The 13,178-nt window shown below is 43.2% G+C and overlaps 1 protein-coding gene across 4 annotated transcripts in view; it reads left to right on the forward strand.

Moving 5' to 3' along the window:
* Positions 1–10,711, forward strand: part of slc50a1 (solute carrier family 50 member 1) — a 34,201-nt gene extending 23,490 nt beyond the window's left edge. For all 4 annotated transcript variants that reach the window (XM_084335983.1, XM_084335985.1, XM_084335984.1 and 1 more), the window contains exon 6: positions 8,279–10,711. In XM_084335983.1, the coding sequence (XP_084192109.1) occupies positions 8,279–8,386 (108 nt within the window). In that variant the 3' untranslated portion in view covers positions 8,387–10,711. The remainder of the gene's footprint in view (positions 1–8,278) is intronic.
* The last annotated feature ends 2,467 nt before the right edge of the window (positions 10,712–13,178 follow it).

The raw sequence follows: 13,178 nt of genomic DNA on the forward strand, positions 1-13,178 counted from the left end.
ATCTCGCTCAGCGTCACGACTGCACAAGGGAGGCTGAGCGAGAGCCATAGCCCGACAAATGTACCCCGCTGAGGCCCCCCACAACCATCAGATCGGGCAGGACCGAGCCCCCCCGACCCTCCCTAATGGAGGATACCCTCCCTATTGGAGGTTTACGGGAGGGAAACGGATCCGACCGTGCCAAGAGGCACTCAAGCAACTCAACGCACAGGGTGAGCAGACCGTGGCTTGACCCCACGACTACACACACGCACAACCCACATGCCACCCGGGAACGAACGGAAGGAACAACCTCGTTACTGCCCCCAGAATCACGGGGTCAAGAACAAACCCAACCCCGTGGCAAGGCCGTAGCAGCGGAGCGCGAAGGAAGACCCAGACCCACTGAAGGACTGGATCCCCTGGAAAACGGGGCCCCGGAGAGGTCAATGACGCCAGGCATCAAGACCCCACCAGGTGGTCACTTAGTGACACCGCCCCCCACATCGCCAGCATATTCGGATAAGGCCCCTCCAAGAGCGGGCCCTTTCCCCCCAATAGCACACCGCCTGGCACACCTGCAGAACAGGCAGTCAACATGGCCGTAAGCACACTAAAAAGGTTAACCAACGGAAGCAGGCAGTGCACCGGGGAAAACCAGGCAACAGGCTGTAACCTGAGCCTGGAGCACTGCGGACGAGACAGGCGCCAAAGGAGTCAGCTGAAAACAGCCGCCCCGGCGGAAGGGGCGTATGCTGGCGTTGTTGATCACCATGACAAAGCCTCCATTAAAAAAAACCCACCCAGAGGGGTTGAGGCAGAGAAGGCTGACATGATTGGCAGACGTCATGAACGTGCAGGGGCACACTCAACCGGGTAACCCGGGAGTTGACTCTGCTCCAACACACCAGGGAACCAACCACCATGTCGTTACCATATGCGGTGGTTGTTCCTATAACCCCTCAAGAGAAAACTCAAACACACCTGCGGGCATACACTGGCTATACCGCAGTACAAGTGTTTCAGTTTTCAAAAAAGGGTTATCCCAGGCCTACGGTATCAACGAAACTTTACTTCGGACCGGGCCCGGCGGCACGGGAAGCACAGGGTTACCAGAGGAGGTCCAAGACCACCCCAACAGCCCCCTCTTCGCCACGCGTGAGAGAGGAGCGAAAAGAATGGAGAACCAGCCCTAAGCACACCGCACTTGGTATTCCCAGGCGGTCTCCCAACCAAGTACTAACCAGGACCGAACCTGCGTAGCGTCCGAGATCGAACGAGATCGGGCGTGTACAGGTTGGCATGGCCGTAAGCCATTACGATAGTGCAGAGTACAACATGTACCCAACAAAGGGTCTCCATAACGCCTAACCCTGTGACACCCGGACCGACCCGGCATTTTTCCCCCCGAAAAAAGCACAAGTCCCTCAGGGTACCAGAACAGCAGATCTGCATCCCCGGCGGACAACGGGTTAACTGACCTGGACCAGCGTGACCAGACCAGTCCCGTGTCCTAACCATGCCGACATGCCCACTCCAGGAGAGGGGGTAGGTATGCGTGTCGATCTAAAACATGAAAAGAGGGCGCCACCCAGACGGTCCCCATTTAGACCGTGCTCAGTGGCCCACCCCAAGGGCGTGAGACCCCTCTACCTATGTTCAGATCTATTCCGTTAACATCCCCCAGATATGAACGAGAATTCATCGAGACAACCTAGTAAACTGGCCTATAAAAACGCTGTTTTAACAAGCAACCAAGGCGCACTTAGCCCCTGTGTGATTCTGTCACAGAAACACACCTGAGCCAGCACTATGTATGCGTCGAGACCCAAACACATCAATGGATAGTCTAGCAAGACACCAAACATTGTTCCTCCAAGTCGCCTGGGAGAACGACACGGAGCCGTCGTGCTTCATGTACCTTCCTCTTTTTATTCAAAAAAGAAAGAACACAGACTGACATGAATCCCTCGTGACGATGCTGAGGGTAAATTTTTTTTACATTTTTACATCCCACCACCCTCCCATAGGGAGGAGACGGAAATCCCCAGAGAGACTTCCCACGCGAGCTGTATAGATTGAAAAGAATATATTGCAACATTGAGCCATGTAATATTTTGGCTTAGGGCTCTCCGAGGAGAGGAGGCACTGAACCAATACACACTCAATAATCGAATTGAATCGAATACACACACAATAGAGCAGGACTACTTTTTGAAGTTCTACTCACCTTGACAATCTGAGGAGGAGGCTCTGAACTCTGAGGAGGCTCCCTCACAGGGAAGGAGAGTCCTAACTCACAGAAGGCCCGAGTAGGAGCTTCGTGAGGAGGAGCCCTGACCACTCCCTGAAACAGATCCATCATATGGACCTGAACAGCTCACGGAAGTCTTACCAACAGAGACGCGCACAGTGACATACTCTATGGCGGGGGAATTTCTGCGGTGCACACGCCCAACCTTCCAGGGCGTGGGACCAGGAAACTCCCCCCCCCCCCCCCCCCCCTCTTACCCTGTAACGTGCCGAACAGCAACGTGACAGGAACCTTGAAGGACAGGAGGTTGTAACCCCTGCCCATCAAAAAGGGGAGGAAAGGATTACCAGTTCACCCCTTTACGACCCCACACCCATGATACGATGTAATGACAAAAAAGAGCATGACACAGTCACAGTCAGCTACATGAAGTGTCTAACAGCTTCACACAGCTCATGTGCTAACCTGCTATCTGATTTTTACTAAGGAAAAAACACAGAATAGAGAGGGCCCCCTTAAGAGCCCCGGTACCAGACTTACACATGTGCTTCTGTGGCCAACCTAACCCAGTTGTAGATCACAAGACACACACAACCCTTTATCACCACAAAAAATGGCAAATACACTCTACAGAGGAACGCCGTTTTTCATAATGAGAGAATACACAATTCTCGATTAGTATCGGCCACAGGCCTTGCTAAGCACACACGAAAAGTGACCAAACAATCTTTTCTTTAGGAAAATATAGTTTCTCAAGCGGTTTTAGCACAACCCCAGCAACTAAGCTAAGGGTTACATCGTATCCCACAACACAGTGACACAATATATTGTAAACAACATGTCTGAGAGGAGGGTGGGGAAGTCCCCAGGGAACCGGGGGGAACACCCCTCCTACCTTACCCTTGATACGGCCAGTTGAACAGGTAAACCTGTTAATATGTGAACACACTGTTCATTGTCATTACAGGCTGAGAAAAGAATTCATTCTTCACTCATATGTTACTAAGCATAGCTTTATAGGTTAAATAACCCCCTTAGTTGTGAGTACACGGTACATGAACACACATGATGTTTCTCAACACAACAAACCAGATCATTTTTACATATGTAACAAAAAACCCGATTTGCATGGAGAAGCTAATACCAGTGACAAGACGATTCACACACAACTCGCGTCGTATTCCTAAATGTATTGCAGCAACACCCGTTTTGGAAAACATCGTTATTACAAAACATTAGAAGGGAAGGAAGAAGACTCGTTTTAAGGTCTGGTCGGGACCTTTCCTACCGTGAGCGCAGACCATGAGACCAAGCGAACTGCAGTCTGGCTAACAGGGCACCGATAGTAAACACAGCATTCCTGTGTTGACGACGCGGGCAGCGTCGCTGCTCCACCCCGCCGCTACGGTTCTCCTTGTTGACGCAGTCCTCGCCGGCCGGGCTCCCGGTAGGTTCGACTAACATCCTCTGTCAAAGATGACGTCGTAGTCAGGGTGTTTAAAGCATGTTATAGTCTCAGAACGTTCAACAGTGTAGCATTAAGCTAACAGCCGATCGGCTGATAGCAACAAGCTAACGTATACCAGCCTGGTAAACACAGCGAGCTAACGCCGCAGCTAACAGCTGCGCGGCTAACAGCTGACTGGCAGTAGCCCATAACTAGCACGCAAGCTAACAGCTATCACCTGAACTGCATACAATGACATAACAAGCTACACTTCAGACAGGCCGCTGTCCCAATCCCTTCCCTAACAGGGAAAAGAAAAAGAGATGTCAGAACACAGTTACAACGGTGATCCAGACACACACAGGGCCCTTTGAGCATGGAACTTCCGATAAAGATCTTATGCCCACATTTCCTCGTTAGGGTAAACTTTCATTTGTATATGAAAGATGGGGCCTACACGGGACAGAGAAGCATCCGCTCTAGAATCCTGGGATCACCAGAACCTAGCGCGGGCCACTAGATTAGTCATCATGGGCATCAGGCCAAGATCCTCCGACCACCGTTTTAAGCCGAGAAGAGGACCTTAGCCTGGGGTCGACGTTTCGTAAATTGTTAGCTAACCCCCATAGCATCAACAACAACCAGAGCTCGCAATCAAAACAGTACATACCCAACCTGGAACCCACCGCTTCTCACAACAGTCGGTGCGTCCTACAGTCCAGCTGTGTTGCTGGAGGGTCTTACCCCATCCAGCCGCAGCAAGCAGGATTGTAGTTGGGAAGCATGTCAGCGGCGTGAGCTCCTAATACTAAAAAAACGGTGGAGGTGTAGAATGATCATCATCTTCCAGACACTCCAGTAACGAAGACAATATCGCCGTATTTTCTCGAAAATAGTGAGAGAGAAAATAAAGATATGTCAACGTATCTCTTGTTTTCCAACTTTCTTCTACTAACAACCTCGTCAAGTGGGGATCTACCGAAGGCACTTCCTTGTGGTGAAAGCGAAGAAGGAGGCGAGTAGGTGACCACACACCTGCTTATGAAGGTAAGCTGATAGGGGTGTGGCCAGACGAATGTTGGGATGTAAAGGTACATTGTGGAATTTTTTATTCAGTGCGCGTGCACGAGTGAAGTATAGTGCAGTCGAACGGTGGGAATCTTTACAACTCTATTAGCTAGACGCCTCGTTTTATTTAAGTGGAAGCACACTCTTCCCCCCCCCCTCACACAATAGTTGGCACAATGTGATTCTAAATCACATCAAACTTTGAGGACATTTTTTTTTCACTTAAAGACTCCAGTAAAGCAGACCTGGAAGCCCTTTATTGAGTATCTGAATAAAGCCACCATCCATCTAGACAACAACTTGATGCCCCCTCTCCTTTTTTCTCCACCCGTGTCGGAAAGTACTCCTCTCACTTAATATTAGTGTTTTACATAGTGGGCGGGGCTTGGGTTGGAAGGTTTCATGGGTATGTGAGGGTTGATGGAAATAAGGGTTGGGTTCATGTTTTTGTTATTGTTTATAATGTCTCATTTGTCAAATCGTAGACCAGTTCACTCAGATGTCCATCACTGTTTATTGTCCATAATACTGGTGTCTATGATATCTATTGTAGGGTTGCACGGTATACCGGTATTAGTATAGTACCGCGGTACTAGAGTGTTCGAAATTATACTATACTGCGTTTGGAAAAAAATAATATTTTCTTTCCTTTAATTTATTCATTTATGCATGCGAATGCCTTCCTATTGGAGCACAGCGCTGCTGTCAGTGATGACGTTGCGCTAGTTTACCTGGAGAGAGATTGAGATTTCTATTCTTGCGAATAGCATTGTGGACATTTTCTAATGCTCGTATAAGGAACTGTAGTCACGAGAGCTAGCATTAACGTAACGTTAGTTATCATAACCATCGGCAATCGCAGTGAGGATCTTTATTGATTAGCGTTAGCTAGCTAGCTTTAACTAGAATTATAGTTTGCTAGCTATATAAGCTAACGTTAGCCGAGTTTATTCTATGCAAAATGTGCTAGCTAACGTTAATAAAGATCCTCACTGCAATTGCTGATGGTATGGTATGATAACTAATGTTACGTTAATGCTACAGTAGCTCCTATCAGTACTGTAGTCATGCCATTGATGCCAACATTCGTTGGATGAGCTATGCTAGCTCTCGTGACTACAGTTCCTTATACGAGCATTAGAAAGTGTCCACAATGCTATTCGCAAGAATAGAAAATAAATTGAAAAGCCTAATAATAAGCTATACATAGCCTAAACTGCCGTGCTGAAAGCTAGTAAACACAGCATCCCCTGTTGCCTACCCACAACAGAAATTAATTGATGCACATGTGGACATAAAGACAACGGAAATCTATTTTATTTTTGTTAAACAGCCTACAATATGACAACCTAGTTCTAGATTATGATAGGCTATATATAATCAGTCTCACTCATCAAAATGTTTTCTAGGTTATGGTATCTCAAACTAATTAGGCCCTCTGCTATGACAAATGTATAATAATAGTAAAACCATACTTTTTCTACCCCTTGAATTTTTTTTAACTACAGAACTCTGCTGCATTTGGCTCACAGAGTGACTCCCCCCACTCAGAAGCAACCTAACCTCCCAGCTTTTTTTGAGCAGCATATTAAGTACACAAATTAGTCCAAAGATTATAAAAGGCTCAACAGGGCAGTCTCAGAGTTCATCTGTATGGACCAAGTTCCAATATATATACAGTTGAGAAAGCTGGGTTCAGAAACCTTGTACAGCAACTGTTTTGAGTGCAAAAAAAGTTCTCCAGCATTTTGAATGCCATTGCTTTTAATTAGGGATGTCCGATATTATCGTCCTACCGATATTATCGGCCGATATCAGAAAATATCGGTATCGGTTTTTAAAAAAAAATTATTTATCCAGGCAAGCAAGTAAGAACAAATTCTGGTTTTATTTATTGTCAAAAAGTATGCATAATGTTGTGTTAATTCCACAACAAGAGATATGTAATGTTAATTACCTGAAATTATTCCGTTTTGGGGGGGGGCCCTGCATATATCGGTATCGGGTGATATCGGTATCGGAAATTAAGAGTTGGACAATATCGGTATATCGGTATCGGTAAAAAAGCCAATATCGAGCATACCTACTTTTAGTTAAATTTATTTATTCTTGTCATTGTTCATTGTTGTGTTTTAAAATAAAGAACAATAATGACATCTGAGAGTGTTTCCCTGATTTTGAGGAAAAGTATCAAAGTATCGAAATTCATATTGGTATAGTATGTATCGAAACAAAAATGTTGGTATCGTGACAACCCTATATCTATTGTCCATAATACTGGTGTTTATGGTATCTATTGTCCATAATACTGGTGTCTATGGTATCTATTGTCCATAAGTCTATGGTATCTATTATTCTGGTGTAAAATCAATGAAAAGATTTGAAGAGAGAGTGACGGGTTTGTTTAGATGAAAATAAAAAGAAGGGGAGCTCCAGTAGCTCACCGCGTATCTCGGCGCTATTTCGGCGTCGGGGACAACCGTGCGCGTCACGGATCTGGGGTACACGAGTTTGACTCCCGGACTCGCCGTATTTTCTCAGTGTCTTTCCCCCGATCTATATCCTATTCAACCTGTTTCTGTCGGTCATGCTTGACCAGAAAAAGCGATAAACGCTAAAAAGAACCAGCTGACTGGTCAAAGTTTTAAAAAAATAAAATAAAAAGAAATATACTTACTTTTTTGCTCATAGTGATAAATGGATGAGAACTAGGTCCACCACCAAAGGGGGTGAAATGGAGGGGGGAAAACATACATTTGCATTTCACGGGATGTTAATAATTCATTCAAAATGACTGTGTCGATGCTTCTAAACATTTCATCGATAGCAGTTCAAATTTCCAAAGCATCTAGTCCGACGGATATACAAAAAACGTATGATAATCATTGTATTGGGAAACACTAGGATTGTTAAAAATGCTCTAAATAACCCTATTAAAAAGCATGCTTTAACTAAATTTCAGTGTTTATTCATTGGAAAAATTTTAAGCAAGTAAACTTCAAATGTTCAATTGTTTTATTTTTTTTATCGTATAGATAAAATCATATAGATGCACTGATTGATCGATAAAGTAATAATCGGATTAATCTATTGCTTAAATAATCGCTAGAAACAGCTCTAGGTCGCAAGCATTTGTGGACAAGCAGAATGTAGAGTTTATTTTGGAACATTGTGTTTCCTAATTTGACAGATTATATATTTTTCTTATTTGATTCATTATTTAATATTACATCTTTTGCATGATGATAATTATGTATTTTTCATGCATTTAAAAAGATTAATAATAATGGTTCCGTTTTAATTTGTCTGCTATTGAAATGGTACTTGTCAAAATGAGATGATTAATGAGAGTACTGTTTGTTTTATATTATTTGTATAGGTTTTGATTTGTGCGTATGTACTTTTTTCCATAGTTGTGTTTGAGATTATTCATTCTGTGTGTATGTGTGCGCACATGTCTTGTCTTTGAATGTGTTTGTGTGTGTGTGTGTGTTTGTGTTTGTGTGTGTGTGCACGCACTTTCATTCCAGGTTCCAAATACACCTGGAATCCTCACCAGCCTCATCCGATTATTCCTTTTCTGGAGGTTTGCATCTGTCAATCAAGGCTTGCCGTCCTATACGCTAATCCAACTCTGAGTGGGTGGAGACCCTCACCAGAGATAAAGTGAGAGCGAGGGAATGATGGGTCTGTTTACTCGATGATGGGCAGGATTAATGTTCTCCCATCATTGATGTGTTTTTCATCCAATGAGACAAAGTTATGTGGGAGAATCACAAGCTCCCATTGGATGAAGCCTACAGAAGGCATGGATAGTATCATGTGTCATTATTCTATAGTGATGTAATGATAATGGTATTGGATATCGGTCAGATACCAGACTACAACAGGTTATCCATATTGGAGAATTTCCCCTATACTAAAGTCCGGTACCATATCCATCAGAAATCGAAGCAAAAAAAAATAAAAAATTTGTTGCATTTTTGACACATGTTAGATAAATGGATTAGATGTCAATTGCTTTTGTCCCAATGACTCCAAACTAATAGTCTTAAAGGGGACATATTATGGAAAATGTCTTTAAATAAAAATTACACACATTTCTTCAAGGAAGTCATTACAAAACTTTCAAATAATACATAATTATATTCCCTTTAGTCTTTATTGATCAGCAATCGTGGTACTCCGTATCAACTAATACTCTGAATCAGCATTTGCAGTGAAAAAGTGTATCGATGCATCCCTGTCATTGTAGATCAGTGATCAGTGTCCTGTGGTCTCCTTCCTACTGTGTGCCCTTTTAGTGCCTTCTGTCCTCTTGGACATCGTTACTACCACCCAAGATCAGGACACGTTCAGTACTGTATAGCTAGCTACCCTCAGATTGGATAGTTGCTGACAGTGTATTATAGATGGGTTTCTCTACAACGTCATGGCAGAGATGTGCACCCTGCCAGGGAGCAAGAAAGGCTGAGGTGGACAAACGGGTAAAAAAACATTTTTGGTGCAATAAATCACAAGATAAGATGCATCTTTATTAATCCCCTTGGTGAGATTGGGGGTTCATAGCAGCACAGGGCAGGGGGGATGAGAGGTACAGGCAGGGTAATAGATGAGATGTACCTTTTATTTAACCCCCTGGGTCATAATCAACATATTCTATCCTAAGTCAACAGGAACAGGATGTACAAATATTTATAGCTGACCTAAGTCTACTCTGTAAAAAGTGCAATACTCCTTGCTGAGTCTTGGTCTACCCTGGTAAAAAAAATAAAAATCTAAACTGATTATCAATCAATATAAATGTGCATGTACAAATAAGATCTAGGGTGCTAATGAATTAATGAGTGACGTGTGAGTCCTTGTGCGAGGTGCTCCAGGGTCCGTGCAGGGTCCAGTAGTTAAAGAGTCAAACCGTTCTAGCGCTTCTCAAGTTCTCCAGCCGTTAGCCAAGTCGCATGTATCCCTTTGAGATCCGGAGCGAAGCAGAGGTCTGGTCTAGTGGCTCATCGTTGCTGAGAAGTAATTATCAGTTGACGTAGTCCGAGCCAATAACCTTCAGTGCCGGTTAGCCTAGGCATTGTCCAACTAACACCTCTCCCGAAGGCTAACCGGCACTGTCCGCTTCCATTCATTGTGCTAAGCTAGGCTAACGTGCAGCCAGATAGCTTTCTACTGAACACACAGAGAGGAAACTGGTATCTATCTTCTTGTCTCTCTCTGGAGAAGATGATGATCTAATTTCCCAAAATGTTGGCGTGTTCCTTTAAGCTACCAATAGAAAAGAAGTGGGCGTCTATCGCAATGCATGTTATGTACCAGATCTTTTAAGATTTACAAACAAAATATTGCTCCGACTAATCCCACTCCTGCATTAGCTATGACTTAGCAACACTGTTGGTTGCCTCCCGGATGTGTGTGCATTTAGCCATGTTTGTAAAGAGGAAACCCGTCTATGTTTAATTGAATTGTCATTCCACCCATCTCGGCAAAATATTAGGTGGTGGTTTACCTAGCTAGCTGCTGTTACTATATCGCCAATGGTTCTCCAGTTCCCTGGGATCTCCACAAAGTGCCTATGGACCACTATAGACAGGTTCTGAGTGTCCTATCATTCCCACTAACATTGGCCTAGCTGGGCTGTAAATATCTAATTTTGCTATAGAGTCGGTACTTGTGCTCTGAAGACATCTAGTCCTGCCATTATGACCAATAGAATATTCTGTTCTCATAGTGGCCGTTTATTTATGTACTCTTGAAAACGAATTTTCTGTCTATCATATGGTGTTCCTTTCTGTTTCATTTTGGTATTCTATGTCCATTCTAAATGTATCGTTGTTGTACATTGTTTTTATATGCAATTGTATATGAGATTGTATACATACTATGGGATATTTTTAAGGAGAATGGATGGGGCTTTGCTGCTGACTGGCTGTCATGGGTAATAAATGTTTTATACTGTTGTATGGTCGTGGTTATCCCTTGATTGTCCATCAGGGTCGGGCTCAATTCACTTTGAATTCAACCAATTCAGGAAGTGAGTTCAAATATTGAAGTACTTGTAGCCTGAGAATGTTGTCCTGTCCAACCTATTGACAAATTAATGAGAATGGGTGTTTATTGTTTACATTTACATTTAGTCATTTAGCTGACTCTTTTATCCAAAGCGACTTACAAGTTGACTTCTCAGGAGGAAGGGTACAGCTGAGTAACAATGTTCATCAAAGTGTTCAGACTTGAGTGCTACAGTGTTGAGTGTATGTTAGTATAATTAGGAAGAGTGCATGACAGTAAGAAGGTTATTATAAAAAAAAAAATCTGATATTGATTGAAGAAGTGTGTCTTTAGTCGACAGCGAAAGATTGGTCGGGTTTTGGCAATGGGGGTGTTCCATTGTGAGTAAATAAATAGCAATATTTATTTGAATTGATTGAATTGAAAGTACAGTATATTGAGCCCAACCCCATTTGTCCACAGTGGCAACATGTGTTCATTTATGCTAATCAAGCAGATGATTATTATAAAAAAATAAATTTAACCAGGCAAGTCAATTAAGAACACATTCTTATTTACGATGACAGCCTGGCAAGGTCAAAAGGGCCTCTCGAATGATAATAATAATAATAATACAAAATAAACAATCCACATAAGACTATTTGACACAGATGATACATAATCACAGAGGTAGGGGAAATAATTAAAACACACCACATCAAACAAACAAACCAAATCAATCATTAGCATGTAAAGACGTGAGATTTACATGACAATTGCACCCAGCGTAAAAGTAGCGAGGGGGATCAATTTGTCTTCTGTATTTCGTTCCAACTGCTGGGTGCAGCAAATTGGAAGAGGATCGGTAGGGAGTGTTATAGCTGCTGAATAAATCCATGCTATCAGAGGTAAGGTCTTCCAATGCTGATTGCTTGTTTGATTTAGTACAGGGTGAGGGAATAACACAAGTAATCTCTTCCAAGTTCAACCGAGAGAAAACTGCACTGGAGCCTGAATTAGCCAGACTGTCGTACAGTACTTTGAAGATGTTGTTTTCTGTGCTAATGAGTTTACACGTGGATGTGTGGAGAGAAGTGTGTTGTTGTGGCAGAGGGACACGGCTGCGTGACGGAGCAGCGGGGAGAACCAGCTTGTTTGTGTGTCTGCGTGAGTGAGTACATGTGAGTAGAGCCGACAGTGGTGGGAAAGGCCATGACTGGGGTTCTCATCGCGATTGTGTGTGTGACTGTGTACACACCAGCCTCGCTTCCTGAGCTCAAAGGGACAGCCCCCTGACTGAGAACACAGACGCAACACGGAGAGCTTTGGAGTGAGAAAAAAAGGAGAAGAGGGATGGGTGGAAGAGGCAGGAGAGAAAAAGCAAAAGGTGAGGAAAAGGTGGGCGAGTGGCAGAAGAGAGAAAACAAAGAAGGATGTAGAGATGAGAAGGAAGTAGAGATGAGAAGGATGTAGAGATGATAATAGTTTAGAGATCAGAAGGTTGTAGAGATGAGAAGGATGTAGAGATGATAATAGTTTAGAGATCAGAAGGTTGTAGAGATGAGAAGGATGTAGAGATGATAATAGTTTAGAGATCAGAAGGTTGTAGAGATGAGAAGGATGTAGAGATGATAATAGTTTAGAGATCAGAAGGTTGTAGAGATGAGAAGGATGTAGAGATGATAATAGTTTAGAGATCAGAAGGTTGTAGAGATGAGAAGGATGTAGAGATGATAATAGTTTAGAGATCAGAAGGATTAGAGATGAGAAGGATAGAGATCAGAAGGATGTATAGATGAGAAGGATGTAGAGATCAGAAGGATGTAGAGATGAGAGAAGTGTAGAGATCAGAAGGATGTATAGATGAGAAGGATGTATAGATGAGAAGGATGTGGAGATCAGAAGGATGTAGACGGGGCCGGATTAACGTCCGGGCCGCGGACGTTTTTCTTTTTTTGGAGGCCCCTCGTCCCTATGCCATAAATGTCATGTATGTTGTGTATGTCATACATGTCACTATGAATTGAAAATGGGGGACCCTGATGTAAACAAGACAAACGTCTTTCTCTGGTCTGCATCCCCTTAACAATTGTGTGTATTGAGCCGTACTGTATTATTTGTACCCATTCTGCAATCTGTTAAATAAAATGTTCATTAATTCATTCATTCACAGACAGTAACACAGGACAAAAACACATTTCAACCCCCTCCCTTCCCTAATTATAATTTAAATTGACATTCACGTAAAAGTAAGCTTACTATTATATTCTTGTCTCCAAAGTTTGTGCATGTTTTTCCTGAGGATGGCGCCATCCCCCCATTTAAACATGATGCGTTTCTTTTCTCTTCTTGATTGATTGATTGAAAACTTTATTAACAGATTGCAGGATGGGTACAGTACAGTACAGCTCAATAATTAAGGGGATGCAGACCAGA

Source organism: Notolepis coatsorum (assembly GCF_963971535.1).
Source record: "Notolepis coatsorum genome assembly, chromosome: 19".
Classification (NCBI taxonomy): Eukaryota; Metazoa; Chordata; class Actinopteri; order Aulopiformes; family Paralepididae; genus Notolepis; species Notolepis coatsorum.